This window comes from Bison bison, unplaced genomic scaffold (assembly GCF_000754665.1).
Source record: "Bison bison bison isolate TAMUID 2011002044 unplaced genomic scaffold, Bison_UMD1.0 scf7180017864220, whole genome shotgun sequence".
In the NCBI taxonomy this organism is placed as follows: Eukaryota; Metazoa; Chordata; class Mammalia; order Artiodactyla; family Bovidae; genus Bison; species Bison bison.
The window spans coordinates 1,299,734-1,317,599 of NW_011494792.1; the positions used below are offsets into that span (position 1 = coordinate 1,299,734).

The 17,866-nt window shown below is 39.9% G+C and overlaps 1 protein-coding gene across 1 annotated transcript; it reads left to right on the top strand.

The window, feature by feature from the left end:
* The first annotated feature begins 1,595 nt into the window (after positions 1-1,595).
* LOC104992629 (placental prolactin-related protein 3-like) lies at positions 1,596-13,428 on the top strand. Its single transcript, XM_010845577.1, has 5 exons — positions 1,596-1,650; positions 8,211-8,392; positions 10,578-10,685; positions 12,437-12,616; positions 13,240-13,428. Exons 1-5 carry the CDS (start codon positions 1,596-1,598, stop codon positions 13,426-13,428), a joined length of 714 nt encoding a protein of 237 aa, XP_010843879.1.
* Positions 13,429-17,866: the final 4,438 nt, after the last annotated feature.

Genomic DNA, 17,866 nt, shown 5'->3' on the forward strand with positions numbered 1-17,866 from the left:
TAGATCAACAGAGCAGAACAGCAAAGCTGGAAAGAAACGCACACCCGTATATTGTCGGTTAGCTTATGAAATAGGAGCCAAGAATATCCAGTGGGGAAGGACAAGCTTTACAAAATGGCACTGGGAAAACTGGATAGTCCTATGAAAAAACGGAACTGTGTCCCTCTCTTTTACCATACACAAAAATCAGCTAAAAAGGGATTAAAAGTTGAACGTAAGACTTTAAGGGATTAAACCCCTAGAACAATACATTGGGGTAATCTTCTTGCCATAGGTCTTTGCAATGAGGTTTCGGGTTTCACAGCAGAAGCAAAGGCAACAATTGCCAAAACAAACAAGTGGAACCACATCAGACTCCAAAGAAAGGAACATCAACAAAATCAATGGCAATTTACAGATTCACAGAAGATATTCCAAATCATATATTGGTTAAGGGCTTAATATCCAAAAATACATGGGACCTACAACTCAATGGCAAAAAACCCCAAATAATCCAAATTTTTAATGGAGTGTAAGGAAAGTAAGAGTTTCAATAAATCTGAAGATTATACTGTAGATGAGAGACACAGCAAGGTTTTCTGTCTAGAACAATAAAAGCCTGTGCCTTCCTGGCATTACTTTCTTCATCTCCACTCACTTGTTTGACAATTACAGTTCAATGTGTACATTCTTTAGTCAATACTAATCACCCCACAGTGAGCTATAATATGTACTAAGAATAGCCCCACTGGGGAAAAAAAATCCTAATATTTGCATCCTTACTAATGAGGCATATCAAAAGGTAGGTAATTTCCAGAGTTTACCACTCCATTGTTTTCTATATTTCATTTCAAAATTGAGCTGCCTAGTAAGGAAAATGAGTTAAGAGACTTCAATAATATATAGATAGAAAATCAGTTTTAAAAGGGAGCATTAATGGATTATAATTTGGGGGTAATTTATTACTACTGTTGTAACTATAGTTCTTTTGGTTCTCTACTGCATCCATTAATAATTTTTATAAATATTAATACCAACACAGGGACTGCTGCTGCTGCTGCTGCTGCTAAGTTGCTTCAGTTGTGTCTGACTCTGTATGACCCCAAAGGTGGCAGCCCACCAGGCTCCCCTGTCCCTGGGATTCTCCAGGCAAGAACACTGCAGTGGGTTGCCATTTCCTTCTCCAATGCATGAAAGTGAAAAGTGAAAGTGAAGTCGCTCAGTGGTGGTCAGACCCTCAGGGACCTCATGGACTGCAGCCTACGAGGCTGCTGCGCCCATGGGATTTTCCAGGCAAGAGTACTGAAGTGGGTTGCCATTGCCTTCTCCGGAGAATTAGGTAGGGTCGGGTATACAGACATTCAAAATTCTCCATTGATTAGTGCATCAGGCACTCAAGGACCACCCTCACTGAAGTCTTTCTTTATTGCTCAACCTACAGGTACCAGCATGGAGAAAGAGACAGCACTACTCCACAGGCAGTAGAACCCTACCTTTACGCCTCATGGCTTTCCTTAAGAAGCATTCCATGCAGCAGATTTCCTCCATCCCATCCCATCTGGCTGACTCCCCACGGTCAATAGGAGTCCTCACCCTGGGATCGTTCTACAATCCCCATGGCTCCAGCTCCCAGCTTCCATGGACACCAGTGGACTTACAACCCTGTCCGAGGTATGAAAGGCTGCAGCATGGCTTGTCTATGTGGTTCTCACTCTGTTCAGACTGTGACAGATTAGTGAATTCACTCCCCAACTGCTTCAAATGCCTCCCCTGTCCCAGTGGACGGCCATGGGTGCGGGGATCTCTCCCCTGCGCTTCAGCTCCCTCTCCCCCAGGTGCAGGCTGGTCCCACTTGCTCTCCTCCTTCTTTCCCCTTCCTCCTTGTCCCTTCTCTCCTTTGTCCTACCAAGTTCTGTATGGATCCGGATGTTCCTTCTCAGTAGTCAGGGAGTCCTGGCAGGATTCACCTGGTCTTCTGTGAGAACTGCTGCGTCTTTAGACATTCTTGATGCATCAGTGGAGAGAGGTGTACCCCACTTCCACCTACCCCTCCGTCATCTTGTCCACCCCCATTTGTGCATGGATTAGAAACGAGTTTCCTTTTCTATTAAGTAACATTGCCATCACCACACACATTTAACTTTTGCTTTTTGAGGAGAACACAGGTAATTCCCACTCTCTTCAGTTCAGTCTGTCATTCAATCATGTCCCACTCTGTGTGACCCCAGGGACTGCAGCACGCCAGGCTTCCCTGTATATCCCGACACCCAGAGCTTGTTCAATCTCATGATTAGACCCGAAGCTCAAACTTAGATCTTCATCTTAATAATTTTTTATACATAAAAATATATAACCTTTAAAAATCTCTCCCAATTTTCCTACCCTCCAGTCTTTGGCAATCATTTTTCTACTCTGAGTTCCTTTTTTTTTTTGGAAATTCCTTATAGTTGAGATCCTATGGTATTTGTCCTTCTCTGACTTAGTTTACTTAGTGTAATGCCCTCCAGTTTCATCCTTGTTGCCACAAATGGAAGGATTTCTAATTCTAATGGCTAAATAATATTTACCTATATATATCACATCACCATTCACCTGTTGAAAGATTGTTTCTATAACAAGGCTACTGTGAATAATGCTGCAATGAACATGGGAATACAGATCTCTCTTTGAGACAATGACTTCATTTCCTTTGACTATATATCCAGAAGTGGGATAATGGATCACATAAACGTTCTCTTTTAAATTTCTCGAATAACTTCCACACTATGATTCCAATGGAGGTGCACTGGTATACATCCCTACCAACAGTGCATAAGCACTCCTTTTTCTCCTCATCCTCAATAACATTTGTCCTTTCTTACATTTTTGGTACTAGCCATTCAAACAGGTAAGAGGTGATATCTCTTGTGCTTTTGATCTGCATTTCCTTTGATTATTAGTGATGCTGAGCATCCTGTCATATACCTTTTGATCATCTGTATGTCTTATTCATGGGAAAACTGTCTATTCTTTAAGATGTAGCATACATTATGTTTACTATATTCCAATATATGAAACTCAGTTGTCTACCTATGTATCAACAGCAAATTATCAGATAGTGGAATAAAGAAACAATTCCATTTACTATTGCATCACAAAAATATAAAACACTTGGAAATAAACTTAAGCAAGGTGTTGAAAGGTTTTATGCAAAACCATTAAGACATTGATAAGAGAAATTTTTAAAGAGTTAAAGATATGTAAAGTTAGGTCATCTATTCAATGTGTTTCTTGAGGTAGGATTTGTATTACTATAAACTTCCCTCTTAGAACTGCTTTGGTCCATCCTCTAGGTTTTTGATCATCATGTTTTCATTGTTCTTTGTTTCTAGGAATGTTTTGATTTCCCTTATTTCTTCAGTAAACTGTTCACTATTTAGAAATGTGTTGTTTAATCACCATGGGTTTGTGTTCCTTAAAGTTTTTTTTCCTATAATCGATATCTAGTATGATAGTACTCTTGCCTGGAAAATCCCCTGGATGTAGGAGCCTGGTAGGCTGCAGTCCATGGGGTTGCCAAGAGTCAGACACAACTGAGGGACTTCACTTTCACTTTCATGCATTAGAGAAAGAAATGGCAACCCACTCCAGTGTTCTTGCCTGGAGAATCCCAGGGACGGGGAGCCTGGTGGGCTGCTGCCTATGGGCTCGCACAGAGTCGGACACGGCTGAAGTGACTTAACAACAGTAGTAGTAGCAGTATCATAGTGTTGCGGTCAGAGAAAATTCTTGATATAATTTCAATTTCCTTAAATTTACTGAGGTTTGATTTGTGACCCAAGATGAGGAGAATGTTCCATATGCACTTGAGAAGAAAGTATACTCTTCTGCATTTGGATGGAGTGTGCTGAAGATATCAATTAGGTCTGTTTGCTCTAATATTTCCTTCTAGGTTTATGTTTCCTTATTACTTTTCTGTTGTGTTGATCTGTCCACTGGTGTAGGTGCGGTGTTAACATGCCTACTATTATTGTGTTACTGTCAATTTCTCCTTTTGTGTCAGTTAGTGTTTACCTTATGTATTGAGGTGCTCTTATGTAGGGTACATAGTTAAAATTGTTGTCTTTTTCTTGGACTGATCCCTTGATCATTTGGTAGTGTTCTTCTTTATCTCTTATAACAGTTTTTATTTTAAGGTCTATTTTTTCTGATACGAAAATTGACAATCTGGCTTTCTTTTGATTTCCATTTGCATGGAATATCTTTTTCCATCCACTCACTTTCAGTCTGTATGTGTCTCTAGGACTGAAGTGGGTCTCTTGTAGACAGCATATATATGGGTCTTGTTTTTGTATCCATTCAGCCAGTCTGTGTCTTTTGGTAAGAATGGAAGAAGATAATAGCAAATAAAGCAACTGATAAAGGATTGCTTTCCAAACTACAAGCAGCTCAAACAACTCAGTCATCAAAAGCAAAGGCAAGAACTGCAAAAATAAACTAGTGAGAGCACATCAAACTCAAAACCTTCTGCATAGTAAAAGAAGCCATCAGTAAAATGAAATGACAACCTATGGAACGAAAAAAAAATTCGTAAATCACCTATTTGGTAAGGGCTTAGTATCCAAGTATATATAAGAGACTCATGCAACTCATTATTGAAAGAAATCAAACAACCCAAATTATTAAATGAGCAAAGGAAGAGTAAGTGTTTTGAAAAATCTGAAGAGTAGACTGTAGATGATAGACCCTGTAAGTTTTTCCTTCCAGAACAAAAGCCTGTGTCTTCCTGGCATTGTTTTCTTTATCACCAATCACCTGTTTGGTGACTGCAGTTCTCAGTATACATCCTTCATTCAATAGCTGTCACCCAACACTTAGCTATATGTGCTCAGAATAGCCTTATTAACTATAACAAACTAATAATTACATACTTAACCTTGAGGCATCTAAAATCCAATGTGATTTTCATAATTTTCCAGTCCATTGTTTTCTACATTCTATTTCAAAATTGAAACACCTAGTATGGAAAAATGAGTAAGGGACCTCAACAATACATGCATAGAAAGTAATTTAAAACTGGGAGCATTACTGGATTTTATTTTGGGGGAATGTATTATTACTAATGCTATTGCAATTTTATTCCCTTTAATTCTCTGCTATACTAGTAGATATTGATTTAAAATAGTAATAACAACATAGAGTGCATAGTACTCAAGTTATAGTAGATTGGGAAAGACAAAGCTTGTGGGGCAGGCAGTGAAATCACAGAAAATTAGTAATCGTATCAAAACAAGGGGCAGTGTTGCCTAGAAAGAAAGCAGAGTTCTGTAATTATTTGGAGACAACATGAACAAGCCAGACGTGAGCCAACCGGCTTAAACTGTGTACCAAAAACCGCACCAGAAGGAAAATGAAGTTCATAAAAATATGCTGATGCTAAACGCCAAAATCCAGACAATAAGAGAATAGGGTAGGGTTTATGTAGATGCTGAAAACTACTCAGAGAGGTAGACATGGAAGGAAATACACTAATGAGCATCATGAAGATCAAAGCACAAAAGGGTCTGAAAAATAAATCGTAAAGGGACTTGGTAGTCTGTTCAAAAGAATAAGAGAATCAAATTAGAAAACCAAAATATAAAAACGTGTGCACGTGATAGACCCAGAGAATGCTCAGCAGAGAAAATTTCAGCCTTAGTGACCAGCGAACGGAAGCCTCCAGCATCAGGAACAAAAACCCTGGGCAGGACTCACGACTGTGCGCTTCTGGGAACAGCCTCAGTTTCAAAGTTTGGGCACTATACCACCAAAAAGCGAACGCAGCAAGGATTATAGCTTGCTATTGCACTGAATCACAGACAGTAGTGTTTGTCAGTTTACATTTCTCATTCAACTATAAAGTTAATGAATCACTAACCGATGATAATTGACACCATCATTTTCTAGTCAGACCCTCTTTAGTCATACAATGGATATGTGAACCTGTTATATGATCCCCAATAACAGTTTTAATAATTGAATTTCTTGATGTTTAATTGAAGGGGAATTGCTTTACAATACTGTACTGCTTTCGGCCAAACATCAGCATGAATCAGCCATAGGGATACCTGTGTCCCCCCGCTGTTGAACCTCATTCCCACCTTCCTTCCTGTCCCACTCCTTGAAGCTGTTACAGAAAAATATGGAAGGCTTCAGAAATGTGTGTGTCATCCTTGGGCAGGGGCCATGCTAATCTCCAATTTATTAATATATGTGCTACCAAAGCAAACGCACGAATAACAATTTAACAGAAAAACAAACCACGTAGTCACCTACAAGTAAATGACCAATTACATTAGGAATTAGGGTATTCTGCTATATTTACCATCTCTTATAAAATCGAATTTTATAAGGTCCAAAGTTCCATGAAGGAATTAAGCATATATTTAGGCATAACACATGTATACATGCACAGAAATATATGCACACAAATTCGTCTATGTTATACAAGCTATTATTCTCCTTGGCTGTCACAATAAGCTCTTTAGTTGATAAAAGATATAGTTTCAAATTTTTCCAACTTACATGTCTTCCTTTTGAGAACTACTTTTATTTTTATCACCTAATTTTAAATAACCATTTTATTCTTAGGTACCATGCCCCTTTAAACTAGGAGCACAAAAACCTAGTAAATGTTGATATCTTATCATTAATTATATCACCATTTTTCTGGTAAATTGGAAAAAGAATCATGTTAAGATCTCATTCAGGAGGATATAATCCCTATTTTACCAGTTCTCTTGTCCAAACTCAGTTCTTGCTCACTTCAGTCTTAAATTATGCTTACTTTGATGGATGAACAGGAAAAGTAATATTAAAATCACGCTTGCAAGAGTCTGTGATTTTATGCTTCTGTTGGTCAAAGGTAGGGGCCATGAATAATATCTGAAATTTTACAACACATCATTGAAACATGAAGGTCTAGTTCTACCATCAAAGAGGAGATGTTTGGAGATGGTTCAAAAACTAAGCACCATGGGTTGTCAGGATGTACTCCCGACCAGACTGATAAATTTTGTCCCTAAAAAGTCAAAGTCAGGAAAGGGCAGGCCTTGTTCACAGAGCCAATGATGTTGTCTTGGGTGCTGACCAGGTAATATTCTTGTATTATCATTTGGAGATTTATTTGCTATTTTCTCAAAGAAACAAACGTAATGAGAGGATTAAAGATGCATAAAAGTAGAAGAGCTGTCAAGGTACCTAGAAGAAAGGCTAGCCAGGAGAACCAGGCCCCCACACTGATAATTGTCAAAGACTTTAACAGTGGGTGTTTTATAGACAGAGCAGAACAAATGGATAAAACCAATGTTCTAGGGTCACTGCTGTTTTGCAGTCAAAGACAAAATATTTTTCTCATTAAGCAGAGTCATCACAGCTCCTGATGTGGTCCTGGTTACACACATGCAGACCGAGGGCCCACAGGCATGTGTGATGTGACATCAGGAAGTGAACAGATGTACTGGTGCCCAGTCATCTGCATCTGCTAATAATGGGACCCGGGGAAAATTACTTGCCCTCTCCAAGTCATTGCATCTTCATTAACATAAATTGATGATCATGGTGAGATTAAAAGCTATCCCACAGGGTTACTGTGAAACACAAATTTTAAGATGTTCTAAAGCTTTGGGGAAAGTATCAAAGACATGCATGGGGTTACTAAGGTGAGTGAGCAGATCCAAGGTACAGTATCCTTTTTCTCTTGGTATTCTCTTTTTACTCAACAGTAGCGATCAGTCAGTCATGTGTTTACTCCTACCCCAGCGTGATGGTAAACCACACAGATCAACTGGACTTTTCTTGTCATTTCAGTGTCTAAAATGCAAGCGTTAGTCAATGCAGAGTGAAAAAATTACAAACTCCTTGAGGGCCTCCCTGCCAGAGTCTGCAGAGTCCGAACATTAAACTGTCTTAAAAGAATGGCCTAAACACTCTGGCTCAGAATTAAGTTCCAAATGTTTGCAGAGCACAGAAGTACTTCTGAGAGCAATACAAAAATTCAGGGAGTAACCTACTTCTCCCACTATCTATCCGTGCAAATACCATCATCCATGTAAATTTACACAGAAGGCACTCCTTCTTCCCTACCCCAGGTACTACAGCACCAACTCCTGCTCAGAGCAACTGGGAAAGAGAAGGCTTCCCTCCACAGGATGGATTTGATAACCTCAGGTGACTAGATCATCTCAGAATGGTTCATGTTTTTATTTAAATAGGGTCCTGCCTGCTGCTGCTGCTGGTCATGTCAAATCTGCTCCTGTGCCAAGGCAACTCATGCCCGTCCTGCTGTCCTGACGTGTCTGACATCCCCCTGGATTTACTTAGAGAACTGTTTCTCAATGCCACCTTGCTGTCCCAAAGCATCCTTAAGCGTTCCAGAATAATGTTGAATGAGTTTGTAAGTACTGTGGTGTTGGTGGTTTAGTTGCTAGTCCTGTCTAACTCTTGTGACCCCATGGACTCTAACCTGCCAGGATTCCAGATGGAACCTTCGCGTAAGTGACTGGGCTATACTGTCCTTTCAACAAGAAGGCTGCATCAGCCAAACTTCAAATAACACAGTGTCTAGGTCAAAGAAGCCATCAGCTCATAAGATGTGGAATACGAATAAAGGATCCTTTTTGTGAAATCTCAAAGATTCCTAGAAGTGCAATAACTTTTTCAATTTCCTTTCATTCATTTTCTTTTGTAAATTTCCAAAATAAATGATTTTGTATTTGTCAGCCAGGAATGCCATAAAAGAATACAATACACTCAGTGGAATAAACAACAGAAATTTATTTCCTCACAGTTCTTGGGTCTAGAAGTTCCAGATCAGGGTGCTAGCAAGGTGAGGTTCTGGTAAGAACTCTTTTTTCCCAGGCTAGATTCTTGGTGCATCCTCAGACAGGGTGGTGGGTGGGGAAGAGAGATAGAGGAAAAGACAAAGAGACACAGAGGTAATTCTCTGGTGTTTCACTTCATGAAGACACTAAACCTATTGGATCAGTGTTCCACCCTAAGAGCTCATTTAACCTTAATGGGCGTCTGTGGTTGCTCAGATGGTAAAGAATCTGCTCTCAATGTGAGAAAGAGACCTGGGTTCTATCCCTGGGTCTGGAAGATTCCCTGGAGAAGGGAACGGCAAGTCACTCCAGTATTCTTGCCTGAGCAATCCCATGGACAGAGGAGTCTGGTGGGCTACAGTCTATGGGATCCCCAAAACTCGGAACCCTTTTCAAAACACAGTACTTTGGCAGTTAGGACTCAAACACATGAATTTGAAGAATACACATTTAGTCCATAATACTACCTGACATAAAGCACTTTTAGGTGGGACTGAGGAAAAGGAAGCATGTTGATTTTCTGGTGCTTCAGTGTCTCTCTGGGCTTTTTTCTCCAGGCTCAGAGTAAATAGCCGACGAATGAAAACTGCTCTGCAGTGAACTTGGTGGATGGAACATATTAAACAAAGCTGAATGTTGGTCACAAAAACAAATACTGGTAGTTTTTTTAATGCTACAAATTATTGTTTTAAGATTTGCAGCATATAGGTTTTGAACTACAATAGAAGGGGAGTTTACAATTGGAAACAATTATTCTCTTTTTGAGGAAGGTCTTTGAAAGTTGTATGTTAATTCTTTTAGGTCAATCAAGGAGCACGCATTAGAGCAGACAGCTAATAAAAGGCTGTGCTAAAGGTTTCTATTAAATTCACGTAGTTCTTTTTACACACTAGTTTTTGCTTCATCCTCCATTTTTGACTGTCCATTTTCCCCCCAACTCTTCCAAGTAATCTCTTGAAATGTTCATAAGCTTCGCTAAAGATTAGTTTTTCTCTATCAATGTGTTATCTAGATTTCTCTACTCTTACTATTCTGTCCATGCTTACTATTTCCTATAGCTTTATGCCACATTTTTCTGCCGTACCATTTTGTCCCCATAAACAACACTGTATTCTGCACCTGGAATGAACACTAAGCTTCTTGGTGTGCGGATCAGAGATAAGTCAGAGTCATAACTTATTACTCCTTGCAAGGGAATATATTGGCTCTAACCCACAGTAAACAAGAGATTAAATGGTTAAAAAGAGGTGCATGCATGCATTCTAAGTCACTTCATTTGTGTCCACCTCTTTGCAACCCTACTGACTGTAGCCCAATAGGCTCCTCAGTCCAATGGGTTTGCCAGGCAAGAATACTGGAGTAGGCTGCTGTACACTCTTGCAAGGGATGCTCCTCACCTAGCAATCAAACCTGAGTCTTCTTATATCTCCTGCACTGGCAGGAATGTTGTTTACTACTACCTTCACCTGGGAAGCATCAAGTATTGGTACAAAAGTGCTATATTTGGTTCAAATACTAAAAAATAAATAATAATAATAATAATAAAATAGAGAAGGGAAAAGGTTGAACTTAGAAAATTTACATGTAAAATCATTTTATAGAGACAACATATAGAAAAAGTAGGAAAAGAACGACTTTCAAATTTTGTGATGCCCCCCGTTAAGAAAATTACAGGACTGTCAAACATGTTAATGTTTTGGTAGTGGGTTCATCTATTTAATACCCCAAAACCCTAACTAATTGCCTGATCACTTTCAGGATGAAAAGTATGCCCAGGGCAAACTGTACTATCTCACTGCCACCAAGAGCTGCCATACCAATTCCCTCCATACTACCGAAGACATGGACAAAGCCGAAAAGATAGACGTGAGTCTTTCACCTGGGTTTTTCACAAGATCATATGAGACAGTTGTAGGTTACCAGGCTTCAGATTATAAGAGGTAATGGTAACTGTACATGCAGAAAAAGGTGGAGGAACCATAAGCAATTGAAGGAAATTATATTATGCAGTTGATGAAGCATGAGCAAAATCAAGGGATGACTAAAGATCTGTAGTAGCAAGATAAATAACAGATCCATAAATTGTCCATGCAGACAACTTTAGTTCAACCAATGGATTAGACACAGGATTGCAGCTATTGTACTGTACAAAAACAGGAAATGAATGGGAACTTCCATGAGTAAAATATAAGATTGCAAAATTCATGAATATGTAAGAAACACACTCCAGTTTTGAGTGCTCCCTGTTACTAGTGAGTGCTACTTGGGAATGCTATACTGCACCACCCGAGCCCTCGCATCTGCCTTTCAAGGTTCTCCTGATACTGCTTCTACTTCTCTGACACCTCCTTCATTCGTCATTCTCAATGAATCCTCCATCACCTTTTATTCTTAATTTGTAAGTCTCCCCTACAATGGCCTATAACATATTGCCTTGCTTTTCATGGCCACAATTGCATCTGTTCTGAGCACAGCACAGTTTACATATCAAGCCTCAATCATATGGCAGCTCCAAATTTTTACCCTTATGATCCCTCCTTTCTGATTTCCTGCATTATCCTTCGTCCTAACACTATTTAAAATATTTTCACATGCATCCCCCCTTAAAATACTAACTTCTCTCTCTACAACTTTCTTAATGATACCAGCATTCTTTTCCTCTGTTAAGCTTATTAATAAAGAAGATGATCAAGTAAAGGAAAAAGTCAAAGAGAAAAAAGAGGAGGGATTTTTCAATAATCTTAAATTTAAAGTTTATTGAGAGTTCACTACATGGTCTTACATTTTACTCAGCACCTTAGGTGCATAACTATATTTAATCCTATTCAGTTCTCTGTTCTTTACCAGTAAAACAGTTCATGGCTGTAAAGAAATCAAGCATATTAACTAGAAATTTTCAGCCCCCAGGATTTTCATGCTGAATTCTGGTAATAGTAGTGAAGTAGGGGGAAAAACCCTCCATTGTGAATCCCACTGATGCTGTTACTAAAGACAACGCTATGCCATTTTCTGCCCGGACACATGTCAACAAAACAGACTGTTCTGATATCAGCAGGGGGCTGGTGTTGGGATCAGCTGAGGAGAGAAGCCTGTTTAGGAATGTCATGTCTTCTTCCTTGTCTCTTTGTTGTAATATCATAAAACAATTACCAATAAAAAATCAATATGGAGGACCCACCTGATTCATTAATACGAATGAATCACTGGGTGTCAATGATGTGGGCACAGGTGGAATCCCTCTTTCCTGGGTCAGGCACTGCAGCACATACTGACTTGCGTAAATACTTAGATTTCTCTCGAGAAAATACACAACATAAAAGAACTCACCGAGTGGTGGTAGAATTTCAGGGGACAAAATAAAATTCTTCATGGTATAAATTAGAATGCATCAGAAGAATTAGTTCCTAGCATAGCCTAGATTTTTAATAATTCAGCAAAGTGTGAACTAATAGCTTACATTTTATACTTTTCTAACTTTCACTACCCTCTAAAATCTCTGCATACACATAGGAATAACCAAAAGTTTTTTAGGTCAGCTGCTCTAAGCAAAGATCACATGTTACCAAAACCACTTAATTATGATTATTTTAATGAGAATGTTTCTTCTGGTTGCTTAGAATGAAGACCTTAGTAAGTGGATACTCATGTTACTGTACTCCTGGCATAGACCTCTGAATCATCTAGTCACTGACATGCGGGGTATGATCGAAGTCTCAGACACTATCCTATCAAATGCCAAAGAGAACGTGAAAAAAGTAGAAGAACTTCAAGCATTCATAGAGAGGCAATTCTGCCAGGTGAGCATCCTGCAGAGGGCTTTCTTGCTTTGTTCATGAATGAAAGAGGTCACCTCTGTAATGCATAAGGTGTTTTAAAATATCTCATTTTGCAAGAAAAAGTTCATGACTAGTATATTCTAGACTGCTACTACATAAAGCAGGAGCCTAGTCATTCATAGTGATAGATTCTACTGTAAAGGAATCAGAATTTCACTGCAATTTTTGACATTGCAGTCTTCCCTGCATTGCACACAATTCCATCAAAAGCTTGCTTCTTCCTGGGCACTGGTGGTTGAAATATTTTCAAGAGTATGAGAACTAGAGAACAGAATTTCCAAGATCAGAATTTTCTTCAAAGTAATCCAGGAGATATGCTATTGAAGTTCCACTTGTCTTCTTTCTCTGTTCTCATCAAATCAAAGGATAAGAGTAAGAAGGAAGAAAAGAGAAAGGTAAAACTAAACTCGAGTTATGTTTCTACTTTTTAGATTCATAGTAGTTTTCTCATAGGCTGGCTCCAAAATCCATATCTAGATAGTTTTATATTCATATGTCTTCCCCAGATCTTAATTTGATAATTAGAAGGAACAAAACGAATCCTCATAAAGCACATAAGAACTCATTATCTTTTGGGTATTCAGATTATTATTCCAGTAATGCGGAAGATGTTGGAGAATAATATTTACTGGTCGGGACTCCCATCCCTGTTGTCCAGCGATGAAGATGTGCGTCATTCTGCATTTTATAGCCTGTTCCACTGCCTGCACAGGGACACACTTGAAATTGACATTTACACCAAGATCCTGGCACGCCGAATGATCAACACCTAGTGCTAAATCCACATCCATGCCATCCAGGTCTGAGATTATCAGAATCATCTATCCCATAGCAAGCCTATTTGAAATTTACAGCGTTTTAATGCATGTTCTGTGAAATGGGTCTCCTCTTAAAAAAATAAACACAGACTCTGTAGAGATGTCAAACTCTATGAGGGCAATTTGTCAACATTTCTTATTTTCACTTAATAGAAAATCAAAAGAAAATCTACCCCTACAATTCAGAGAATGAAGCTCCTACTAAAATTAGGCACAAATAACAGAAGCTGGCATTACAAAGAAGATCATTAAGAGATTACGTAAGAATCACAGCCAGTTATGCTGGGTCATGTTATTAGAATCAAAGAATTAGACAATTGTTCATGGTTCTGGTCATGCTACCAAGAAGACTGAATTCTCAGGATTCTTTATGAAACCCAGCCATGAACTGTCAGCCAACTATCACAGTGTTACACCAGAAAATATAAGTGCTTTGCACCTTTGTATAAATAGCATGAGCTTTACTGAACTGTCTAAAGATTGTTAGGATGCTGTATTAGTTCTTCTGGGTTGCCATAACAAAATATCAGAGGCTTAGAAACAATGGAAATGGATTTCCACAGCGTGGTCATGCAGGGTCCATTCTGGTCACTCACTTCTTAGGGTATCCTCACACAGGGGAGGGCTCAGGAGCTCTGTGTGTCTCTTATATATAAAAGCACTCATCTCATTGAAGAGACTCCATCCTTACAACTCCATCACCACACAAAGGCCCAACCTAGGATTACCGTAACCATGAGAATCAGGATTTCATCATATGAAATTTCTGGGGGACACAAAGACTGAGACCATAGCAGATACAAAGGTGAACTGGCTCATCCTCCTCCAGTGGCTGTCGTCACCCACACTCCACTGCATCCTCATTTCTAGCATCACCTTGCAGCCATTCCATACATTCTATCACTCTGGGTTTCACAAGTCCAGGTCAGTCAAGGGTCAGCTCCATCTCATATTCAGCCTATTCAATGTTTCCCTCTCCCCTGCTGAGGCCCAGGGAACCTACCAGGAAATGCGGATGTGTCCATTTTGGCAAGGTTCCTTCTCTCTCCCTCTCTGGATCTTCTTCCTTGGGCCATATTCAAACAAGGTAGATGGTAATGAAATGGGAAGGTTCTGACATCACTGACTTACATGGTGCTGTTGAAGCCTTCTCTTGGTTCAGACAGACTGATCTGAAATCCCCCTGACTGACAAGCGTTTCCCTTGTGGGGTATCCTTGTGATTTTCCAGGACATTCAGAGTTGGGGATCCCCAAATTCATAGTTTCCTTTGTAATCAGGGGAAATGTTCTGGAACCACAGCTCCCCACCTGCAGTAGTCACCACAGCCTCACTGATTCCCTCATTCTGCAAGCACCATCTGGAGAAAATTAAGCAGCCCACAGTGAGCTGCCTACTAGCTGACCCACAGGAAACCCATGTATCATAAACACTCTGAACATGAATGGAAGAAATACTGGTATGCATCTGTCCACTACTGAGGCCTCTGGACGATTGTCCAACTGGTCACATAGACACAGAGTAGATCAGAAAGCTGGATTCAAAAACACATTTATCTGATAAGTGAGATACCATTCTCTCTTCCTTTTAGAGTAACTATCCTTGTCATTAATTATTTGGCCTTACAAACATGCCCTGCTGCTGCTGCATCTGCTAAGTCGCTTCAGTCATGTCCGACTCTGTGTGACCCCATAGATGGCAGCCTACCAGGCTCCCCCGTCCCTGTGATTCTCCAGGCAAGAGTACTGGAGTGGGTTGCCATTTCCTTCTCCAAAAACAGGCCTTAGTAGGTCCCTAAATTATAAAATTCTCCAAATAGACTGAGTCTCTACTGAGATTGGAGCAATGTGACTGGATTAGGGATACTCAGCTTGTTCAACAGCCTCCAAACAACCTGGGATGAAGGCCAATCTCTTTACTGGCTCTCCTAGGAAGCCAGTGAAGTTGCTGGGCTGGTGTTGCAGCATCTTTCGGGCTTTAGCAGTAATTCCTGGTAAAGAAAATGGGAAATCAAAAGGTAGAAGGAAAAGGGGCATGAAAAAAAGAGAAGGAAGAGAAAGAAGGAAGGAAAAGCAGCAAAGGGAAAGTGAGTCTAGTACTTGGGTAGTGAAGGATGAAATGCTGTTAGAACATTTTATTTTTAAGGACACAAATATATAAGTTTTTTTTTTTTAATATCCTAAGAGCAAATATCTCATATTCCCTTTTATTTCCATTTTCTCCTTTCTCCTCTTTTTTCTGAAATTGTCCTTTATATAATCAATCTGATTTCGGTGTTGACCATCTGGTGATGTCCATGTGTTGAGTCTTCTCTTGAGTTGTTGGAAAAGGTTGTTTGCTATGACCAGTGCATTTTCTTGGCAAAACTCTATTAATCTTTGCCCTGCTTCATTCTGTATTCCAAGGCCAAATTTGCCTGTTACTCCAGGTGTTTCTTGACTTCCTACTTTTGCATTCCAGTCACCTATAATGAAAAGGACATCTTTTTTGGGTGTTAGTTCTAAAACGTCTTGTAGGTCTTCATAGAACCATTCAACTTCAGCTTCTTCAGCATTACTAGTTGGAGCATAGACTTGGATTACTGTGATATTGAATGGTTTTCCTGTCGTTTTTGAGACTGCATCCAAGTACTGCCTTTCGGACTCTTTTGTTGACCATGATGGCTACTCCATTTCTTCTGAGGGATTCCTGCCCGCAGCAGTAGATATAATGGTCGTCTGAGTTAAATTCACCCATTCCAGTCCATTTTAGTTTGCTGATTCCTAGAATGTCAACCTTCACTCTTGCCATCTCCTGTTTGACCACTTCCAATTTGCCTTGATTCATTGACCTGACATTCCAGGTTCCTATGTAATATTGCTCTTTACAGCATCGGATCTTACTTCTATCACCAGTCACATCCACAACTGGGTATTGTTTTTGCTTTGGCTCCATCCCTTCATTCTTTCTGGAGTTATTTCTCCACTAATTTCCAGTAGCATATTGGGCCCCTACTGACCTGGGGAGTTCCTCTTTCAGTATCCTATCATTTTGCCTTTTCAAACTGTTCATGGGGTTCTCAAGGCAAGAATACTGAAGTGGTTTGCCATTCCCTTCTCCAGTGGACCACATTCTGTCAAATCGCTCCACCATGACCTGTCTGTCTTGGGTTGCCCCACGGGCATGGCTTAGTTTCACTGAGTTAAACAAGGCTGTGGTCTTAGTGTGATTAGATTGACTAGTTTTCTGTAAGTATGGTTTCAGTGTGTCCACCCTCTGATGCCTTCTTACAACACCTACTGTCTTACTTGGTTTTCTCTTAATTGGGCGTGGGGTATCTCTTTAAGCCTGCTCCAGCAAAGTGCAGCCGCTGCTCCTTACCTTGGATGATGGGTATCTCCTCACTGCTGCCCCTTCTGACCTTGAACATGGAATAGATTCTCTAGGCCCTCCTGCACCTGCGCACCCACTGCTCCTCACCGCAGCCACAAGAGAAGAATCTACACATGGACATCACTGGATGGTCAACACTGAAATCAGATTGATTATATTCTTTGCAGCCAAAGATGGAAAAGCTCTATACAGTCAGCAAAAACAATTCCAGGAGCAAACTGTGGCTCAGATCATGAACTCCTTATTGCCAAATTCAGACTGAAATTGAAGAAAGTAGGGAAAACCACTAGGTCATTCAGGTATGACCTAAATGAAATCCCTTATGATTATACAGTGGAAGTGAGAAATAGATTTAAGGGACTAGATCTGATAGATAGAAGGCTTGATAAACTATGGACTGAGTTTGTGACATTGTACAGGAGACAGGGATCAAGACCATCGCCATGGAAAAGAAATGCAAAAAGGCAAAATGGCTGTCTGGGGGGGCCTTACAAATAGCTGTGAAAAGAAGAGAAATGAAAATCAAAGGAGAAAAGGAAACATATAAACATCTGAATGCAGAGTTCCAAAGAATAGCAAGAAGAGATAAGAAAGCCTTCCTCAGCAATCAATTCAAGGAAATCAAGGAAAACAACAGAATGGGAAAGACTAGAAGTCTTTTCAAGAAAATTAGAAATACCAAGGGAACATTTCATGCAAAGATGAACTCAATAAAGGACAGAAATGGTATGGACCTAACAGAAGCAGAAGATATTAAGAAGAGGTGGCAAGAATACACAGAAGAACTGTATAAAAAAGATCTTCATGACCCAGATAATCATGATGGTGTGATCACTCACCTAGAGCCAGACATCCTGGAATGTAAAGTCAAGTGGGCCTTAGAAAGCATCACTATGAACAAAGCTAGTGGAGGTGATGGAATTCCAGTTGAGCTATTTCAAATCCTGAAAGATGATGCTGTGAAAGTGCTGCAGTCAGTATGCCAGCAAATTTGGAAAACTCAGCAGTGGCCACAGGACTGG